We start from the raw sequence: 22303 nt of genomic DNA on the forward strand, positions 1-22303 counted from the left end.
CCTACCCACTTGCCATCATTGTCCACAGAGGACACTTTTATGCCTCCTCCCCCTAATATAGGGGATGATTTCAAACTGTTCCATTGCTTATTTGAGAGAGTGGCCCTCTCTGGACATCTCCCTTGAGGAGGTCCCCATGATACAGCATGGGCTAGTGGATTTTTTGCATACATCCATTTTGTTAAAAAAAAAATGTTGCCCTTCACATGAATGAGGCACTGATGGACCCTGTAGGGGTCATTCTGTGGACCCCTGCGGCTGCCCCTCCAGCTGTCGGGAGGTCCGACAGGAGGTGTATACCAACAAAGGGTGTGGACTTCGCATCCAGTGCCTAATTTCTTAGTGATAGACACAGTCCAGTGAGGTGGCATGCAACAACAGCCCTGAAACACAACTCATGATAAGGACTGGAAAAGACTTGATCAGCTTTGGCAATAAGGCTTACTCCTTGGCTACCCCTCACCTCCGCAAAGCCAACTATGCGACATTACTAACAAAATACAACTATACAAACTACACAAAAATGTCCGAATTGATAAATTTTATTGCCAAGGACAAGGGAGAACAATTCACAGCACTTGATTCTGAGGACAGGGCTGCAACATCTGTGTCAACGGTGGTTGTAATGAGAAGTGGCTCATGGCTCTATCTTTCTGGCTTCCCTGAAGAGGTGCAATTCACGGTGAAAGACTTGCCAGCCCAACTTATTCGCCAAAAAGACAGGTGACTCACTCCATTCACTCACGAGTGACTCTCCGATCCTTGGGAACCTATAACCCCAAACCAAAGAGGAAACAGAGGAATTACTTTACATCCCAATGATACCACCCGCCAATGTATTCGCAACAACAGTGGTGATTTGATTCACAGGGTCGCAGACACAGGCCCTGAGGGGACAACAATCTACTTCTCAAGTTGCTGCATCCCAACCATCAACTTCCCCTAACAAGAACTTCGGTGGTTGGAGACCAATGTTCGACCTCCAATAATTCAACAAGTTTGTCAGAAACACAATGATTCAAAATGGTCATACTATACACTATAAGCAACTGCCTGCTAAAAGTGTCAACCCAGCAGACAGCATTGCAAGCCACCGAAGAGGTGGTAACCCTCTTCATGAATATGGGCTTCCTAATAAATACTGGCCAGCCACTCTCACAACAGTGCAAGAGCTGGACTTCATTGGGGCCAACTCAACTCTATCAAGGCTATAGCCTCACTACCAAGACAACATTCTCTCACTCTCACCAGCCTCATACCCACTGCACGAAATAGCCCACAGGTATCTGCCAGGACTTTCCTCCAACTCCTTAACCACATGGCAGCCACAACATTTGCTGTCAGACACACCAGATTAAACATCCGTTGTCTACAAGGAAGGCTATGTATCAACTTTGTTCCACACAGGCACAGCATAAACAAGCACCCCACGATATCGGGCAAAATAAAGGACCCCCTTCTCTGGTGGGCAAAACCGATCATTGTATGCACGGGGGCATCCTTCATTCAGACCACAAATGCCTCATTCCTGGGATGCGGAGCACACCTGCACCCACATTCTATATAGGGCCGCTGGTCCCCTGCGGAATCCCTTCGACATATAAACCTATTGGAACTTCAAGCTGTCCCCAACGCTTGCTCCCAATTCCTGCCACTCATCACAGACAAGGCTATTTGAAGCCTTAGCTTGTATGTATTATATATACAGACAAGGGGAGCACACTCACAGTTCCTCTGTGTGCAAGCCATAAAACCCTGACGATGGTGCATCAGACACAATATCCACACCACCACAGCAGATACCCTTAGCAGACAAATTTCTCAGGACCGCGAAGGGAGCTCGACAACACAATACTCCTGCATGTATTTCAGCACTGGGGGTTCCCCACAGTAGACCTTTTATTAACTGCACAAAATACCAAACACCTTCGTTTTTGTTCCGGAGCAGGTCTCGGTGTGCAGTCGTTACGCGATGCATTTCTCCTCAAGTGGAACGCTCCCCTTCTCTATGCCTTCCCTCCGATTTCTCTCTTGAACCGAGTGATCCACAAGATCAGGCTGGATGGGCCACAGTAATTCTACTATCATGATCTCACCAAACCATGGTATCCTTACCCCCTCGGCATGACCATGCATCCATGAATCGCACTCCCACTTCTGTCTCACACGTTGTCCCAGGATTGAGGCCGTGTCCTGCATCCACAGAAACTCCATCTCAGAGCATGGCTCCTCCACGGCTCATGGAACCTGAACTGACCTGTTCAGAGGCAGTACAAAATATAGTTACCCCACAGTTGAACAGAAATGAACTGTTGCCCATACACCCTGAAGGGGAGATGAGTTAAGGCCTGGTGCCAACTAAAATGGATGACTTCCATCCCAGGGACATTACCCTCTATACTTCATTACATATTAGAACTCAAATAGTCAGACCTATCCATGAGCTCAATAAGTCCATCTACCTACCATCACAACATTCCACCCCAAGGTGCATTGCCATCCCGTCTTTACCCATCTACTGACCCAATGTTTCCTCAGAGGACTCAATAATGCCTACCCTGAACTACGTGAGCCTACTACACCATGGGACCTGAACCTGGTCCTTCGAACCATCACACCTTCCCCGTGTGAACCCAGGACGACATAATCACTGCTACACCATTCTATGAAAGTAGCATTTCTTGTGGCAATGACATCTGTCAGACATGGTCTCCCATGTTTAAGAAGGATGAATCAAACTGGAACAGGTACAGAGAAGGGCTACTAGGATGATCCGAGGAATGGAAAACTTGTCTTATGAAAAGAGACTTAAGGAGCTTGGCTTGTTTAGCCTAACTAAAAGAAGGTTGAGGGGAGATATAATTGCTCTCTATAAATATATCAGAGGGATAAATACTGGAGAGGGAGAGGAATTATTTAAGCTCTGTACCAATGTGGACACAAGAACAAATGGATATAAACTGGCCATCAGGAAGTTTAGACTTGAAATTAGACGAAGGTTTCTAACCATCAGAGGAGTAAAGTTTTGGAATAGCTTTCCAAGGGAAGCAGTGGGGGCAAAAGATCTACTTGGCTTTAAGATTAAACTCGATAAGTTTATGGAGGAGATGCTATGATGGGATAACATGGTTTTAGTAATAGATCTAATGGCCTGTGATGGGATGTTAGATGGGGTGGGATCTGAGTTACCCAGGAAAGAATTTTCTGTAGTATCTGGCTGGTGAATCTTGCCTATATGCTCAGGGTTTAGCTGATTGCCATATTTGGGGTCGGGAAGGAATTTTCCTCCAGGGCAGATTGGAAGAGGCCCTGGAGGTTTTTCGCCTTCCTCTGTAGCATGGGGCACTGGTCACTTGCTGGAGGATTCTCTGCTCCTTGAAGTTTTTAAACCACGATTTGAGGACTTCAATAGCTCAGAGATAGGTGAGAGGTTTTTTGCAGGAGTGGGTGGGTGAAATTCTGTGGCCTGCGTTGTGCAGGAGGTCAGACTAGATGATCATAATGGTCCCTTCTGACCTTAGTATCTATGGAAAACATGTGGGAGCACTGTGGGCTTTCATGGCGGAACCTCCATACATGGTCTTCTTTGAGGATAAAGCCTCCCTCAGACCACACCCCTAAACCCCACACAGATAGAACACATTACACACTCCATAATTTGATGTTCGGAGGGCATTGGCTTCTTACATAGACAGGACTAAACCATCCCATAAATCACCCAGACTGTTTCTACCCATCACTGAATGCTCCAAAAGGAGCACCATCTCTAAACAAAGACTTACCATGTAGATTCGTAATCGCACAAAACCCTGCTATCATCAGTGTGACTGCCAATCCCTCATGGGGATTCGCTCACATCCCACTAGAGCCTTATTAGCCTCCACGGCTTCCCTGCATAATGTACCTATCACAGACATTTGTAGAGTTGCTGACTGGGCCGTAGCCCATACCTTTAGACAGCACTATGCCTTAGAGCAACAGGCAGCATCTGATACCTCCTTTGGATGCTCTCTGCTATCGGAGGTCACGACTTCAACTCCGAAGCCCCTCCTTCCATCGGAGGGCACTGCTCTGAAGTCACCTAAAGTGGAGCACCCACAGGGACAGCACTCGAAGAAGAGAAGGTTACTCACCTTGTGCAGTAACTGAGGTTCTTCGAGATGTGTGTCCCTGTGGGTGCTCCACTACCCTCCCTCCTCCCCTCTACTTCAGAGTTTCCTTATTAGTCTCTTCAGTAGAGAAGGAACTGAGTGGGGGTTGGTCTCACATTGTTGGTTAACTGCCTGCAGCAGCGCGAGACACGGACCACACATATGCGACCCAACCGGCACTGCTACTAAAAGTCTCCAATTATGAGCGCAGGGGTGCACGAACACCTAAAGTGGAGCACCCATAGGGACACGCGTCTCGAAGAACCTCAGTTATTGCACAAGGTGAGTAACCTTGTCTTACTCACCTTGTGCAGTAACGATGGTTCTTTGAGATGTGTGTCTCTGTGGGTGCTCTACTACTCACCCTCCTCCGCTCTACTTCGGAGTTCACTCCACCGAGCTCTGCGGTAGAGAAGGAACGGAGGGGAAGGTCGGGGATGCGCGCGCTACAGGAGGTGACAATGGCTGCACAAGACGACTCCTGTGTGCGCCCTTCTCCCGACCAAGTACTGCTGCGAGAAAACTCTGATCTCTGGAGCAGGGACGCACTGACACCTAGAATGGAGCACCCACAGGGACACACATCTCGAAGAACCATCGTTCCTGCACAAGGTGAGTAACTTCTTCTTACTCACCTCCTCGAAACTGTTGCTCTTCGAGATGTGTTGTTCACATCTATTCCAATACCCACCCTCCTCCCACTGTATCGGAGTAGCCGGCAAGAAAGAACTGAAGAGGAGTCGGGTTGGCAGGGTTTTATATTGAGCGCCATGAAGGCGTCACTCCAGGGGGCTCCCCAACCAATCCGATTCATAGATTCATAGATATTAAGGTCAGAAGGGACCATTATGATCATCTAGTCTGACCTCCTGCACAAGGCAGGCCACAGAATTTCACCCACCCACCCCTGCAAAAAACCTCTCACCTATGTCTGTGCTATTGAAGTCCTCAAATCACGGTTTAAAGACTTCAAGGAGCAGAGAATCCTCCAGCAAGTTCCGATGGGAACTGCTAAGAGAAAAAGTTTCCGACGACCATGTATGCGATGCGCGCACACCTGATTGGAATGGACATGAGCAACACATCTCGAAAAACAACAGTTACGAGAAGGTGAGTAACCATTTTTTTCTTCATACTTAATTTTTAGACACAAGTCAAACTGGGGCAAAGCAGGGTAGGGGGCAGTGATCCTTCCCCAAGTTTCACCCATAAACTAAATTCCATTCATGCACTTGTGACTCCAAAATGAGGTGCAACTCAGGAGGTAGTGGAGAGCTTCACAATGTGACCCCCCTCTCTCATCTCTTGGATGTTTTGATCAACAGTGAAATAGTTAAGAATGTGGACATTTCAATTACGATTAGGCTTCAGTGTTAACACTCCACTGAAACTTCAATAGAGACAGTCCCCAAGGACCTTCACCTGAGAGTGGTTGTGTGACTGGGATGGCATGCTAAAGATTCTGAGTGCTCTGATACCACAGTGAGGAGCATGGCCTAAGCAATCTGAAGACTCAGGCAGATGTCACATCAATTTACCAAAGTTTGTGGTGGATTCTCCCCGTCACTAGCAATTTTTAAATCAAGATTGGATTATTTTTTTAAATACTCTAACTCAAACAGGAATTTATTTTGGGAAAGTTCTCTGGCCTGTGTTTACAGGAGATCAGACCAGATGGTGACAGTGGTCCCTTTTGACCTTTAAATCTATGAATCACACACAATTTGGAGGTTATGTTAGCACCCTTAACAGCTTAGAAGAATTACTTCATTTTTTAATGAAGTTTAATTCTGAAGCACAAGATGGCAACCCTAAAAAATTGTTTGCTCACTGAATTGCTTCAATTTGGCCCAATTTGATTCCTGGTTTCAGTTATTTTTTCCTGTAGCTTCCAGAGCTACTTAAACCTATAATTTCTCTATCATCTGCTAATGAGTTCTAAACAGCTGAATTTTCCAGTGACCTCATATTTAGGCTATTGAATAACAGCAAGTCTTGAAATGCAGTCTTGAAATTGGTGGCTTTCTTTTCAAGTGTTTGATTTAATGTCTATAAAGGAGATTAAAAGCAGGATTTGCTACTTCTGTAACTTGCTCCTTTTTTATCTTCAAGGAGTTTCAGGACCTTAGTCAGACCAGCAGGCTTGAGGAATTTGTGGCTATAGAAAAATCATGGATCATGGAATTATTGCCCAAACCACATGATCAGGAAAATGCCTTTTTTCATGACATTGATGTGAGTCCAGAAAACCATTGAAACTGATTTTTTATTCCTCTTAAAAAATGGTCAACTGATAGGTTTGTTCTGTTCCTAGAAATGGCAGCAGCTCATTTCCGCTGGGCTGTTTTGTGATAAGTGGACACTTGGCTGGCGAAAATGTATTAAACCTTTGTTTGCAGAGTGGATAAAAAAGGTGAGTTGACTAATTACAATAAAGACCTTGGGCAAGCTCTTCTCCTGAGAAGGCCAGGGCCCCCTTGTGTAGGGTGCTGCACAGATACAAATCAGACAACTTAAAATCTATGCACAAGGCAAGAGAGAACAGAGAATTGGGGAAGCACAAGAGAGCTGTGAGATTGTTATTACTGAAATAATAAGCAACGGTCACAGTGCACCAGCTACCTGTCCATGGGTGACAATCACAGCATCAGTTGTTTTTAAGGGAGCGATTTAGAGGAAGGTGGATTATGCGAAGTGAGGGGAAGAATGGGGACTGGCTGTGAAGGTCCTTGAAAGTATTGTTGAGGAACATTTGTGGTGAAAATTTTTTTTACTGAAAAAAAAGATGCAGTGATACCAGAACAATTTTGCAAATTCGTGTTGATTTCACTAAATTGTTTTGGTTGGTTGAAAACAAAAAATCTACCCCCCGCAATGCTCCCCCGTTACAGGACACACTATAGACAGCTGCAATCCACAGGGGCCTGGGCTGGAACCCGGAGTAGAGGGTGGTCCCAGGTTCCCCCCATCCCCCCAACTCCCTATTTGATACAAGAGGAGGTGACCTGGACTGTGGGTCCCTCCAGAGGGGAAGGTCCCTGGCCTGTCCCCCAACCCATTAGGTGGGTCAGAAGAGACTGTGGGGACTGTTCTCCTCCTTTTCCCCATGCTGGCCAGTGATGAGGTTAGCTGAGTGAACAGCAGGTTTGTGCCACTAACAAAAGGAGCCAAACTGAGGGTTGCTGTGAACCTCTGAGGCGAGCAAATCCGCCAGAAAGCGCAGAACCCACCAAGGCAGAGGAGGACCTTTGACACAATACAAAAGGAACAAATACCCAATAATGGGCTCTTCGGTCTAGCAGAGGAAGGTCTAACACAATCCAATGGCTGGAAGCTGAAGCTAGACAAATTCAGGCTGGAAATAATGGGTAAATTTTTAACAGTGAGGGGACTTAACCACTGGAACAATTTACCAAGGACCGTGGTGGATTCTCCATCACTGGCAATTTTTATATCGTTTGGATGTTTTTTGTAAGAAATCTGTTCTAGTTCAAATAGGAATTAATTCAGGGACATTCTCTAGCCTGTGTTACACAGAAGGTCAGACGAGATGATCACAATGGACCTTCTGGCCTTGGAATCTATGACCTTCTTCCCCATGGTTTTTCAACCTGGGTCGTCATTTCCACCTGTGCAAAAGGAATGTAAATTGCTACCATCAGGGGGCATGTTCAGGTGTCATTTCACCCCCACTTGAAACTGAAGCAAATGATGTCCCACAGCACCAAGCAGGAGAGAAAGAGCTCCATAATATTTAAGGGACTGATTCACTACCACGTTACTCCTGTCTTACACACCAAAATAATGATAGGCAGCTCCTCGGCTGGTATACGTTGGTGTGACTCCAATGTGGCCCTGCTGATTTACACCAGCTGAGGATCTGACTCTGCATGTGCTTTAAGAAAGGTTTTTCTGAGGGTACAAAAGACGGTTGTATAACAAATGTTTCCTTGTTCTAGGTGAACCATAAACACCTGTTTGATCACTACTTGACTTTTATTAGAAAGTACCAAGACACAGAACTGGAAAATGGCTTTTCACAACACGTCATTCAGAGGATCGAAAGTCTGACAAAAAGCGAGGTATAGCAGAATCTCTCTCTCCTCATGTGTAGGATCTGCCTGACCTTCACTGAACAAAGGGTCCAGAAGCCAGGAAATCCTGAGCGCTGTTCCCAACCATGCCATGTTGGGTGGCTTTGTGCGTACTTATTGTACACTTTAGGGGAACACTTACAAATAGATTCTAAAAGGTTACTAAATGATTAATAGATGTTGTTAGTAGAACTGGGCAGTTTTGGGGGAGGGGATGAATAGATTTTTTGGCCAAAATGTGCATTTTTTGGAGCTCCAAAACTATTCACAATTTTGGATTGAATTCAACAAGTAGTTTAGGACAAAAACAAACAAACAAACAACAACCTGAAAAAAATTATAAAAGTTGAAACATTTTGACTTTTTCAAAACATTGCGACTTTTTATTTTTAAATTTGGCCAATTAAAAAAACCACACATGCGTGTTTTACACAAAGGTGTAAAACACCCCCAAAATAGCCAAACCAAATGAAAACCTCAAAAACAGTATCTAGTCACGTTGACTAAAATGTTTCAGTTGACTTAAAACAAATCATGTACCTTAAAAAAATAAACTTTGAGCCAACCAGGAACATATTATTTGATTCAAAATGTCATTTTTTGAGTTTTGAATTCAATGAGAAATTTAATAAACAAAAAGTCCAAATCAAACTCAATTTTTTTTTTAAGGTCAGCCCCTAAAACGCAAAATCCATTATTCCTTTAGCTCTACTTATGACATGTGACAGACATGAGTAGTATGTTACACATGGGTACAAAAACATCAGCGGATGTGAGAGATGATGTGTGTGTGTGTGTGTGTGTGTGTGTGTGTGTAATATCTCTACCCAGGTAGTTAGAAAATATTCTTTCTTACAGAAGTCAGAGTTGCAAGATATTCTTAGCAAATTTTCAAAGACGAACAAGCCAATCTTTGGAAAAATCCTATCTATTATCATTAAAAAGATGTGGACTGAAGAATTGAATCAGATAGCGAATGCTAACCAGTTTGAAAAGAACACAGCTGGCGTTCTCATATGGCTGCTCAACTCCTCCATGGGCTGGGATATTATATCAGCTGTCCGTGAGTTTCTGTATGGACATTTTGTTCTGATGACCTCAGGATGGGTTCAGCTTATTGGGATCATAATTAAGTGAAAAGGAGTTGGCTGGGTGCCAAATCCCACTAGTCATCTATCTCCAGCTGTAGGTGCCTAAATGCCTTTGGAGATCTGGCCCGTAGGGACTTAGGACTAAAGCTGATTGAAACTTTTCAGACACAGCTTTCTTTCAGAGAAAAATAGAGCAATAACTCAACATTTTACGAATTTGTGTCTGTTTCACCAATTGTTTTGGTGGAGGAAGAAAACAAGAAAAAATTGAAATGTTTTGTTTTGACATTTTTGAAAAAAAAAGTTTCAATTTTTCAGTTTGAAACAACTGTATGTCTTGAAATTACCTTCAATTTTATAAAAATAAAATTGAAAAGATCATTAAAATGCACAAAATCAAAACAATTTTTTTCAACTTTCTGATTCACCACAAATTTCAAAAAAATTCAAATTTGGATCTACTAAAAAAAATTTGAGTATGCAAAGACTTATCTTAATGCAGGTGAACGGTCCCAATGAAGTCAAGGACGTGAGAAACAGTTAACATTTTCTTGGGTTTATTGTTAAAACAAAGAAGAAAACTCCAGTATGTGTTCTGAAATCATCCCCAATATCTCACTATATTTTTTGTATTTTGCAGAAAAATCAAAGCAAAAAGGTCAAATTAAAATTAGCGAAGATGCACAACTGCTGATTTCAAAGGTATCTAAGTTGTTCTCCTTTGTGGGTCGCAGAGTATTTTCCGGAGACGTCCCATTCAACATGCTATCCGACATTCTACAACACACAGAAGAATTTGTCAAGATGCTGTGTCTCATTGGTAAATTTGCAGCTTCATATTTCTGACCCCAAGAGGCACCCAACATATTAATTTTTTTATGTAACAGTCAGAAAAGAAAAATGAGTATAAAATGCAAAACAATACATTATTACCACTTCTATGGAACATAAAACCAATTATTAATGGTAAATATAATATTCAAAGGCAGAGTCTTAAAATATGGTTTTTTAATTGGAATCAATTGTGTTAAATGTGATGGATTGACTTTTAATATTAAAACATTCTCTTCTTTATGTACATCTGATAGCAGTTGAATATTTGAAGTACCATTTATTTTAATAAATGCAGTTGAATTCTAAGCATTTACAATATTCAGTTTTGGCTCTTTATGCTGGTTTCATTAGAAGCTTCAATACTTCATGTTGCTTGCAGAAATCTTTGTATGACTAGTAAAAGGCTGAAGGACAGAAGTTCTCTTCCAAGTTGTGCCCCCAAAATAAGCTCCACCTACATCTCTGTGCTATTGTCTGAAGCTCTTTGCTGGCTCAGGCAGATATTTGTTCCTGCATCAGTTAAACTCCAGGGCAGCTTCCCCATATCACAGCAGTTGTCTCAAAAATCCTGTGTATCTCTTCTTCAGAGCCATCTTTCTCTCAATATATAACGGAAGTGCTGGATGTCAGGGGAAAGGAGTTGGAGCAGCTGAAAAAACAAACAGAGGAAAGACGAGCATTTCTGCGTCTGTGCGGCTGCATCACGGACATCCTAAACGGTACCATCCTGTTCTGTTCTCCTGTAGTACATAATAATGGAATTACTTACACACTCACTGGATTGCATCCTGGAAAGCAGCAACACTAGAAAGGGGTTGGGGTCGTGATGGAAATCAGCTGAACATGAGCTGCTAGTGCGATTCTGTGGCTAAGAGGGCAAGCACAGTCCCGGGTTATGAGAAGGGGCATGTAGAGTAGGAGCAAGGCGATATTACCTCTGTATATGGCACTGGTGAGGCCATTACTGGATACTCTGTGTCCAGTTCTGGTGTCCATATTTCCAAAAGGATGTTGCCAAACTGAAAGGGTTCAGAAAAGAGCTTCAAGAATGGTTCGAGGTTTGGAAAACATGCCTCACAGTGAGAGAGTGAGGGAGCTCAATCTACTTGGCTTATCCAAGAGAAAGTTAAGAGGTAATGTGATCCTGGTCTATAAGGACCAACACAAGGAAGGAATAGCTGGGAGCAGAGGGGCTTTACCCTCCAGACAAAGGCAGAGCCAGACCACTGGCTGGGAACTGAAGGGAGACAAATTTTGGCTGGGAATAAGGGGCCAGTGTTTATCAATCTAGTTGTCATGGCCATTTAATGGGCAAATGTTTTTCTAAAAGATCTGCTCTAGCAGGATTGTTTTGGGGAAGTTCTATGGCCTGTGTTACACAGATGGTCAGACTAGATAATCATGGTGATCCCTTCTGGCCTTGAAATCTATGAATTACATATTAATAAATCTAGATCCCCACACTGTTTAGTTGATGTAGGTGCCATGGAGCGAAGTGTTGACGACGATAAACAGAGCATTAAGGATCAGATACTGGTGAAGAAATACTCTGAAAATGGAGAGGAGAAAAGTGAAGGTCTGCAGTCGTACCCACTTGTTAAACACAACGACATGGTTAGAAAAGTTCATACCCTCCAGGAAAGCCAGTTCTTCCAGAAACTGTGGAAGCTGAAAGCGGAACTTGCCAAGGATGAATTCCCAGACAAAGCCCTTCTTTCCCTGGATGAAGTGCAGAAAAACATTTACATCCCGGCCACGGTCGATTTTCAAAGCACTTATCGGACCCTTAAAGATTTTTCCATCCGCCTTGGTGACATTGAGAGTCAGTTTGGAAAGCTGCTAGTAGATGAACAGGTGCTCAGAAAGGAATTTAAAATCATGGAGAAGAGTGAGGGAGGACCTGGCAGCATGTCTGAGTGGGCTGAGGCCGCAGTGGTTAAGATTAATAACTACGTGAAACTCTCCATGGTGGTGAAGAGAGCCAAAATGATAGATGAACTACGAAGGACACTGGGACTCAGTGGAGATTTCCGGCTCCTTGATGACCTGACAAAATACGTATGTAGGACTCTCATAAATATCATTAGAGTAATTGGTTAGACAAATGCAGTCTCGTTTTACACATCTACTCATTCTGATCTCATTTACTCAGGTGAAAGCCTGGAGTGACTCCATGGAAAATAGTGGAGTTCCAGTGATGTAAAAATGGCAAAAGAAAGATTAATTGGTTTTTTTTTAATTTTTCATATTATGTAGCTACTAGAAGCCGTAACCTGAGATCAGGGCCCTGTTAGGCCGGATGCTGCACAGGCTCACAGTGACAGAGATCTAGCCACCATTGCGCTAGGTGCTGCACAGACTTTCAGTCTTAGATTCACAAAGCTACTGAACTTTTAGGTGCCTAGAAAATCACAGGAACCACATTGCAATCCACATAGCTTGGGTTAGGGCCCAGGCTCCGTATACAATGTGTGGAGAGATATAGGCACCTATGAATATGATTCACAAAAGCCAGTACACAAGATGGGGAGCTACCTAAGCTAGTCAATGGGAGATGCCTACAACAGGGGTGTGGGCTGACCCTGACCCTCTCTCGGAGATAGGTGCCTAAGTCAGGGCTGCATGGAGGCACCTATCTCTGTCAGGGATCCACAGCTGGGAACCCTCTTAGAGGTTTCGGTATTTAAGGCATTTTTGCAATAATTTTAGTCACATTAATAACAAAGGGTGTGAGTTAGAACCAATTCAGTTAATTCGGTGGACAGTTTGTTTCTTGGATAATAGTGGGCCAAGTCAAAAGAGACTTTAGCTAACTCAGCTTTAGCCACTTTTATTCCAAAATGAGAGTGTCCACAAACAGACGTCCACCAAAATATTTAAATCGGTTCTAAGAACCTGATCTATTTAAACCAGTGCATGTTTGTGTGTATACCAGTCCTTATTATCTCATACAAATCCACAATAGTAAATCCAACTATGGCTGAGCAGACTTTTATAGACTCCCAGAGGATTATATTATTAACTGTTGCCAGCTTTAGGAAGTAGTGTTAAAGACTGTGGAGTAGGAGTGGCATGTACTTTTAATTTTGGATTTTCTGGGTTTCAGAGGTTTGCATTTCAGAGATTTAAATTTGGCCACTCCACATTCTAGAAGGGCGCAAGGCAGCACTGGGCAACCTTAACTCTGCGTTAACAAAGTTTTGGGGGCAAGGACAGTCTTTTTCTCTGTGTTTGTACAGCTCAAAGTGCAACATAAACAATAAGTTAATTAAAATAAATGCTTATCTCATTTCTTTGCTAAGACACATAATTTTTTATCTTGTGTTTTAACAGGAAGACAAGGACTTCAAGGACAAGACTCTTGGTTATATGACCGATGATATTATAAAAGTTCAAGATACTCTGAGTAATATCCCCGAGGGTGTGCTTGACTTCTTGAAGGAACTTCTTGAGTGTGCAAAGAAAGGCTTTACCTCTTGGATCAAAACTGTCATAAAAGGTGAAATTTATACCAGTATTTATAAGCTAAGAAAGAACGTAGGGCCAATTGTGTAGCCCTTACTTGCTAGAGTTTGTAAGTCATCGTATTGTGGGTCAGAGATAGGATTGTTATTGTAATGTCTATGGTGATTTTCACGTGTATGAATTGTAACAGTTATAAAATATTGCTGAAAATTTCCCTAATTGGTGCTTCATGGTCTTTCTGAAGATCAAATTATCTTAAAGTTAGTTCTGTTTTCACGTAAGGGTCCTTTTCAATATTTCTGTGACTTTAACTGGAAAATAATCAAGATCTTTCTGCAGCAATTTCCTTCTTTTTTTTAGTAAATACAGCTAATAATGAGACTGTGGCACTCAGGGGTTGTCACTGGACATTTATATGTGTAGTGAAGAACACTTGGACAGGCATTGGTTTGGGGTAGGGAATTATGAAATGAGCAAAATATTTTTCTCCCACGTATGTCGTAAGGTGTCCAGTAGCAGAGCGCTTTGTAAGGTCAGTAGGAAAGACGTTACACGTTGCACTTGTAATGTTGCGCTTTCTGAGCACAGTAAGAGGTGAGCTGCCAGAGAAGGTGCCCGTACTGTTGGTGGAAATGAGAAGAGATGTTTGAAAAGTGTTGGGATTTTCTCCTGCATGGAAAATAAATATCCGCTAAAAAAATCTGACTTGGCAACCAAAAACTTGTAGCTGAAAATTGCCAAAAATCTAAAAAATGAAAAATAAACAAAAATATTTTTCCAAGTTTTTGGTTTTCCAATAAAAAATAAAAAAATTCCAAGGAAAACAGAGACCCCCACAAAAAATGTGATTAGTCAAAAACACAATTTTATTTCTAATAAAAGTTTTGATGGACCACCCCTAGATCTAAGATTTTATTCATTTGATTTAATTGGCATGTCCAAATGGAGCAACAACAGGGATTTTTCAGCTTTGGAGGGCAAAGACATTGTAAGTTTTGATTAAAACTATTTATAGATTCTGGAGCATTCTTAGATTGCTTGTTTTACACTCATTGGTGGATTTTTCTTCTTGCAGACAAAACAGAACTTCCTACATTTGTGGAGCTGGCGTCCATTTCTGCAGGAGAAAATGACATGGACATTGACAAAGTGAGGTTCTTCCGAGACGCTGTCTCTGCCTCTGTGCCCATCTTATTCGATTTGACTCCCGAATCAGGGTTTGAAGCTTTTTCCTCAGCTCTGAGTCCCATCAGAGACGCTGTAGAAAATGACAATAAACTTCCAAAGAAGCTAGTAAGTTTTTTACTGTTCTCTGCTCAAAGTAAATACCTTAAAGACACATTGTGATGTGACATTTGGTGGAATTTTAAAACAAGTAACTTTAGATGAAGGCTAGATGAAATTACTATGATGTGGGTGCACAATTGGTTGAAAGACAGTACTCAAAAAGTAGTTATCAATGGTTCGCTTTCAAACTGGGAGGTTGTATCTAGTGAGGTCCTGCAGGTTCAGTACTATTCAATATTTTCATTAATGACTTTGATAATGGAGTAGAGATTGTGTTTATAAAATGTACAGACGATACCAAGCTGGGAGGGGTTGCAAGCACTTTGGAAGACAGGATTAGAAAACAAAATAACCTTGACAAATTGGAGAATTGGTCTGAAATCAACAAGATGAAATTCAGTCAAGACAAGTGCAAAGTACAACACTTAGGAAGGAAAAATCAAATGCGCAACTACAAAACGGGGAATAATTAGCAACGTGGTACGACTGCTGAAAAGGATGTGGAGGTTATAGCGAATCACAAATTGAGTGTGAGTCAACAATGTGATGCGGCTGCAAAAAAGGCTAATATAATTCAGGTGTGTTGTATGTAAGATATGAGAGGTAACAGCCCTGTTCTATTCAGCGCTGGTGAGGCCTCACTGGAGTACTGTCTCCAGTTCTGGGTGCCACACTTTAGGAGAGATGGACAAATTGGAGAGAGTCCAGAGGACAGCAACAAAAATTATAAAAGGTTTAGAACACCTGACCTGTGAGAAAGGATTTAAAAAATGGGTATGTTTAGTCTTGAGAAAATAAGTCTGGGCGGGGAGCACCTGAAAGCAGTTTTCAAATGTGTTATAAAGAAGACTGTAATCAACTGTCCTCCATGTCTGCTTGAGGTAAGACAAGAAGTAATGGATTTAATCTGCAGCATGAGAGATTTAGGTTAGATATTAAGAAAAACTTTCTAGCTATAAGGATATTTAAGCGCTGGAATAGGCTTCCAAGGGAGCCCATCCTTGGAGGATGGAGCAGGTTTGGTAAACATTTGTCAGGGATGGTCCTCCCTCAGCACAGGAGGCTGGACTTGATGAACCCTTGAGGTCCCTTCCAGCCCTACATTTCTTTGATTCTATCAATTCCTGGGGTAAAATTTTCATAAATGTCTAACTGATTTAGGAGACTGTCACATTTTTAGAAGTGATTTAGGTACTTAGGAGCCTAATGCCACATTGGAATTCAGTGGGATTTAAGTTTCTAAATAGAGCATGGCAATATTAGCTGAAAAATATATTTTTGAGGGCACCAAAATGGTGAATTCGTGCTGAATTTGGTGAATAGTTTTGACCAAAAAAATAGGAAAGGGTTTTTTAAAAATTGAAATGGTCTTAACATTTCTATGTTTTGTTTCAGCCATTTTGAAACATTTTGTTTTGACTTCTCCTTTTGAAATGACATTTCATTTTAAAATTTAGCTAATTTAAATAAAAAAGGTAGAAAACACCCCCAAATGACCCAAAACTAAGCAAAACAAACAAACAAAATTTGTTTCAGATCAAATGAAACATTTTGTTCACTCCAAAACTAATTTTTTTTTTGTTTTGGTGACTGTGACATGAGGGTACAATCCAGACTAATAAGTAGCTGTGTCACCCCTGCCCTCCAGCCTGGGGTGCCCTTTATGCTGCTTTGCTACTGTAGCATCCAGCCTGGACTGCTCACAAACAGCCTCCAGCATGCAAATCACTTCCAGCTACGTCTGTGTGTGCTGCAGCCAGCCAGCCACTCCTTGGCTCTTACCAGCCTTGGTTATACTGCAGGGTGATTCCAACTTACTCCCAGTCTAAGATTCTCGCTCTCCTCCCCACCCCCCATGTATATCTTGAACTGCCCAGCCAGCACCCTCCTGGAAATACACATTTATATAAAGTTTGTATTTCTTTAATAGAAATAATATGCACCCATCTTGTTACTCCCAATGGAGTTTCCGGACAATTTAAACACATTGGATTAGGGGAAAAAAACAACAATAAAACAAGTTTATTAACTACAAAGAGAGAGATTTCAAATGAATACAAGTAATGAGGCATAAAAGTCAGAAATGGTTATGAGAAAAATAAAGATAAAAACGTGACTAGTACCTAACTTAACAAACTGTTAAATTTAAAGCAAAGTTTTCTCACCACATTCTCTCAGAAGTCTTACTGACCAAACTTCTTAGGTCAGGACCCTTTTCCAGTTCAATGGCTGCTTCTTTTGTCCCTTCTGGTGCAGTGAATCGATGGGCAGGGGGCTAGGGGTATCTTCAGGTGCTTGTCCCTCCTTTTTATAGTGTCAGCTCCCCCTTGAGAAATATTTCCAGAGGAGATTCAGGAGACAAAGAGTCTGTGGAGAAGGATGTTTCCTGATGCTTTTCCTCATCTGTTTGAGGTTTCGTTGACTACCCTTCCAGCTTGATGACTCTCTTTACTGCTGAAATGCAAATTTAGCAGAGCACGCATTCCTTTGTTTGAGATAGGCCTGTTTGCCAACCTCGGCTGCGGTTTGGAACATGTGTTAATAACATTATACAATGAAATCTTGTAACTTCACATACAGTTTTGCTACACATATTTTATTAGGACAGTATAGTCCAGCAAATTATGAGTTTTCAGATGATACCTCACAAGGTATATTTTGTACAAACATTACAACAATGTGTAGAGTGTGGACACATGGGTACTTTCTGTCACAGTGACAGGAACAAAAAAATTCAATTTTGGTTAGAACTGAACTGAATTTTTATTTGGATTTTTCAGTTTGCTTCCCATCCCCCTCTCTTAACAAAAAATAAAATCAATTATTCATTCAGCTCTAGACCTAAGTGCTTAAATCTCTTTTGAAAATGGCACTTAGGCGTTTGGTCCCTGGAAAATGATACTCTTGCTGTCCGCACTGTTTTTGTTCTGTATACTTGTTTGGTTATGGGTGTGATTCTTTTTTTAACCAAAATAGTTAACTTAGCATAGCCCCTAGCATGGACATAGTTATAATATGTCTTGTTGGCAGCTGGTATCAAGCGGAGTGCCCCAACGGTCAGTCCTGGGGCTGGTTTTGTTCAATATCTTCATTAATGATCTGGAGGATGGTGTGGATTGCACCCTCAGCAAGTTTGCAGATGACACTAAACTGGGAGGAGAGGTAGATACGCTGGAGGGTAGGGATAGGATACAGAGGGACCTAGACAGATTAGAGGATTGGGCCAAAAGAAATCTGATGAGGATTAACAAGGACAAGTGCAGAGTCCTGCACTTAGGACGGAAGAATCACATGTACTGCTACAGACTAGGGAATGGCTCGGCAGCAGTTCTGCAGAAAAGGACCTAGGGGTTACAGTGGACGAGAAGCTGGATATGAGTCAACAGTGTGCCCTTGTTGCCAAGAAGGCCAATGACATTTTGGGCTGTATAAGTAAGGGCATTGCCAGCAGATCGAGAGACATAATCGTTCCCCTCTATTCGACATTGGTGAGGTCTCATTTGGAGTACTGTGTCCAGTTTTGGGCCCCACACTACAACAAGGATGTGGAAAAATTGGAAAGAGTCCAGCGGAGGGCAACAAAAATGATTAGGGGGCTGGAGCACATGACTGATGAGGAGAGGCTGAGGGAACCGGGATTATTTAGTCTGCAGAAGAGAAGAATGAGGGGCCATTTGATAGCTGCTTTCAACTACCTGAAAGGAGGTTCCAAAGAGGATGGTTCTAGACTGTTCTCAGTGGTAGCAGATGACAGAACAAGGAGTAGTGGTCTCCAGTTGCAGTGGGGGAGGTTTAGGTTGGATATTAGGAAAAAAATTTTCACTGGGAGGGTGGTGAAGCATTGGAATGGGTTACCTAGGGAGGTGGTGGAATCTCCTTCCTTTGTGGTTTTTAAGGTCAGGCTTGACAAAGCCCTGCCTAGGATGATTTAGTTGGGGATTGGTCCTGCTTTGAGCAGGGGGTTGGACTAGATGACCTCCTGAGGTCCCTTCCAACCCTGATATTCTATGATATTCTGTATTCTATAATAGTGCCCTACACCTGTACAGCTTATTCCTCTTCCAATACAGAAATAACTATGCTGGTATAAGCACAATTACATCGATTTAACTGTGCCCTCATTAGGAGAGTGGTAGGTTTAATGTGGTGTAATCCTTTTTTTAAATGATAAATGCTGAAAAGAGAACTCTGGTGAGAGTTAAGCTGAGGTGAAGGAAAAAGAGAAGTGTAATATTTATATATAATGTTACCTCAGTATTCCTCTAGCCCCTTACACAAAATGTACGCCTATCTATCATTTGTGCTTTTCAGAACCCCTGTGCGCCACCGCCTTCTTTGCCATCTTTGCCAATGGAAATGATCCTAGTTCTTTCTCTCTGGGAAGTTGTGAGGGGAGCGAACACTACAGCGATTGGGGTACTATGGGTATCTCAGTAAACGATGCTATAGCATTCTGGTGTGTGTAGCTTTATTCCTTCTTCAGGAACTAACACATTAATTTTTTTTAATAGAAAGATTCCTGTCACAACAGAGAGTGGCTGCAAATGGTCCATGATTGTCATGGGTCCGTGGAGCGCTCCTCGATGTCTCAGGCCAGGGCCATCAATGGCAAAGGGATTTTTATAATCTCCACACCACAGAAATTCAAGGTAAAAGTTCAGCAGCATTTAATATAAGGGTCCACATTTTCAAAGTGACTTTGGCTGACCAACTTGAGCTGCCTGAAAGAGACCTAGTTTGACTGTCACTTTAAATTTCAGAAGTTTTTCCTGATCCTGCTTGCAGGCTCTAGGGAAACATGCAATCAGAGTCAGTCTGGAAAGAGCCAGCCTGGAACAAGGTGGAGTGAGTTATGCCTCTGTGCCTTAGGGAGCAGCCTGTTCTCTCTCTCTCTCTCTCTGTTGGGATCCTTGTGTGTTACTGTTCTGAATTCTAAGAAATAAAGTAGTGTCATGATGCAAACTTCCAGCAAGAGTATTTTATATATTTATTTAACTTCTCTGTGTGTGCCTTGAACATAACAGGAGCTCAGCGCTGTCTGAAAATCCACATCTTTTAAAAATGGTCAGGTTGGCCCCCCAAAATCTCTAATCACCAAGTCTATGGACTTAGAGTTATCCCTTTTCCCCATTTCGGCCTGGTTCATACTAGAAGTTTGAGACCCAAGAGTTGGAATCTGGCCATGATTTTCAGAAGCGACTAATGATTTTGAATATCCAGTTGGAAACATCTTAATGATGGGTGCTCGGATATGTCTGAAAATCGGGCTCCTTTAAGATGTTTAAAGTTGGTCCCTAAAAAATCATAGCACTCCAAATAATCCATTGCTTCTGCATATCTTTGGCCCTCTGTACATAATACCTTCAAAGATCTAGAATGACTCTTCCACCTTTACTGTCTTGCATTGGTAAGATTAAATGAGTAAATTTCTAAGATTAAAACCCTTGCAGAATAACAGATTCTGAAATGCTTTGTATTGGCCTTGATGGGTGCACATGTTGGTCCCACAGAATAAAGGCACAGCAGCATTTATCTTTCTTAACTCTGTTTTCCAGCCTTCTCTTGATAATTGCATTTCACTGCTACTGCCAGGGGATGTCAAGGAAAAGGATGCTCAAGAAGACCAGAAAGACAAGATGGACTGTAGAACGTACAGTCTGGCTCAGCTCACTGAGCTGCAGAACAAGCTCATGCTGATAGCCACAAAAGCTGAGCAGGGGAGAGAAGAGGTGAACAGGTTTCTGGAGGTAAATCCTGATCTCTGCATTGACCAGAAAACGTGAGACTTTTTGCACTTCTTTATATTTGTGCTTCCCTTTGATGGGAAGTTCCATTTCTCCAGCAACATGCTTTCCTGATGAAGAACTGATGTTTTGGAGGAGACTGTCTCATGCCTTTAGTTCAGTCCTAGGAGGCCAAGATAGGAATTAAAGCTGGTCCAAATTTGGAATTTCCATTCCACGGGAGATTCCAATTTTTTGAAATTTGTTTTCATTCCACATAGAAACAAAAACAACAAAAAAGGAAATGTCAGAGGAAATTAAATTTTCAAAACACAAACTCAGAGTGGCCACAGATCAGGTACAGCTCTGAGGGTGTGAATAGGCAACTGGTGGCTCTTAGGAGGAGGGCTGGGTGGGAATCTATCTTGTAAGAATTTTTTAACATTTTGAAATTTTTTCCCTACCTGAATCGGGACAAAAAGTCAAAATGTCAAAATTTTTCACTTACTGAAAATCCAAAACTTATTTTTTTAAGTTCAGGCATGTTTTTCCAATTGATGGTGATTCTCATTAAGAGTTCTTAGGCCTTGTTCAATATTATCACTCCATCTTCTCCTTGGTCAGACACCATACGAATGTCCTTCCAAGAGATGTTTAGCTGGTCTGTCTCCCATCATCCTAACTACGTGCCCAGCCCTCTGATATATTTCCCGGTCATCTGATTTCTTGCAGGGATGTCATGTGTATTTGCCATATTTTGGAGGGCTCCTGGCCTATATAAGCTCAAAACATTCCATGAAGCATTCAGTCCTCCTTCCGTCACTGAGAGCATTTATCCATACCATCATTTGTGGTTTTCCCAGGTTTATTTGAGAAATCCTTAACAGATGTACCGTTTATGGGATACGGTTGTTAGCCTTATTCAGAACCCCCAAGCTGGAGAACCAATGGATTGCTCCTTGGTCTGGCATCTATCCTGTCTTGCTTGGGAGATCCTGTTGGTAGCAAAGCTACCCCTGGCTCAGCTTTCAGGGTTATGAGCACTCAAGCTCCTCTACCACATCAATCCGTAGGAAGGGGCAGAGAAGCCCCCTGTTTTTAAATCCAGTCCCAGCCTGAGAAATTCTTCCCTCAGCCATGTATTTATATTGCCAAGCTCCATCCTTCAGCCATGCAGGGCTCACCTGTTCACTGGGGATGGGCCAAGATATAGTTCCTCAACACCCCATGCTAGGCAAGGCATATGTCTTGGCATTGCCTCATCCACCAGTTATACATATAAAAGATTAAACTGACTTTCAACATAGGGCACCAAATGGCATAATTTGGTATTGGCAAGCAAAAAGCATGGCATAACTTGGTACGGGCCTGCATCCTTCTGTCACCCCAATCATCTCAACTTTTCTTTTTTTAATCCTTCACGTTCTTATCCTCAGTTACACATTGTGGCAATGAATGAAAAATGACAGCATTTAAGCACCGTAAGAAATGGAGAGAAGTTTTGATTCAGTTCCATTGATGTCCATGGGAAATATGTTGGGTTTGATCAACAAAGCACTAATGCTTTGATTGTCAGAAGGGCTCACAAGAGCTATGTGAATGACTGATTTTGTTGTCTACTGGCTGTTCCGAAAAATAAAATTAAAAAGAAGGATCTT

The 22303-nt window shown here is 42.2% G+C and overlaps 1 protein-coding gene across 6 annotated transcripts in view; it reads left to right on the top strand.

Annotated features, from left to right (window-relative positions):
- Positions 1–22303, top strand: part of LOC102931868 (E3 ubiquitin-protein ligase rnf213-alpha) — a 174665-nt gene that overhangs the window by 70091 nt on the left and 82271 nt on the right. For all 6 annotated transcript variants that reach the window (XM_037899153.2, XM_037899155.2, XM_037899156.2 and 3 more), the window contains 11 exons: positions 6264–6386; positions 6466–6564; positions 8111–8233; positions 9104–9308; positions 9977–10156; positions 10758–10889; positions 11642–12228; positions 13504–13669; positions 14711–14928; positions 19434–19571; positions 20478–20669. In XM_037899153.2, coding sequence (XP_037755081.1) covers positions 6264–6386; positions 6466–6564; positions 8111–8233; positions 9104–9308; positions 9977–10156; positions 10758–10889; positions 11642–12228; positions 13504–13669; positions 14711–14928; positions 19434–19571; positions 20478–20669 — 2163 coding nt within the window. The remainder of the gene's footprint in view (positions 1–6263; positions 6387–6465; positions 6565–8110; positions 8234–9103; positions 9309–9976; positions 10157–10757; positions 10890–11641; positions 12229–13503; positions 13670–14710; positions 14929–19433; positions 19572–20477; positions 20670–22303) is intronic.

The sequence above is a fragment of the Chelonia mydas genome, chromosome 6, assembly GCF_015237465.2.
Source record: "Chelonia mydas isolate rCheMyd1 chromosome 6, rCheMyd1.pri.v2, whole genome shotgun sequence".
NCBI classification, from domain to species: domain Eukaryota; kingdom Metazoa; phylum Chordata; order Testudines; family Cheloniidae; genus Chelonia; species Chelonia mydas.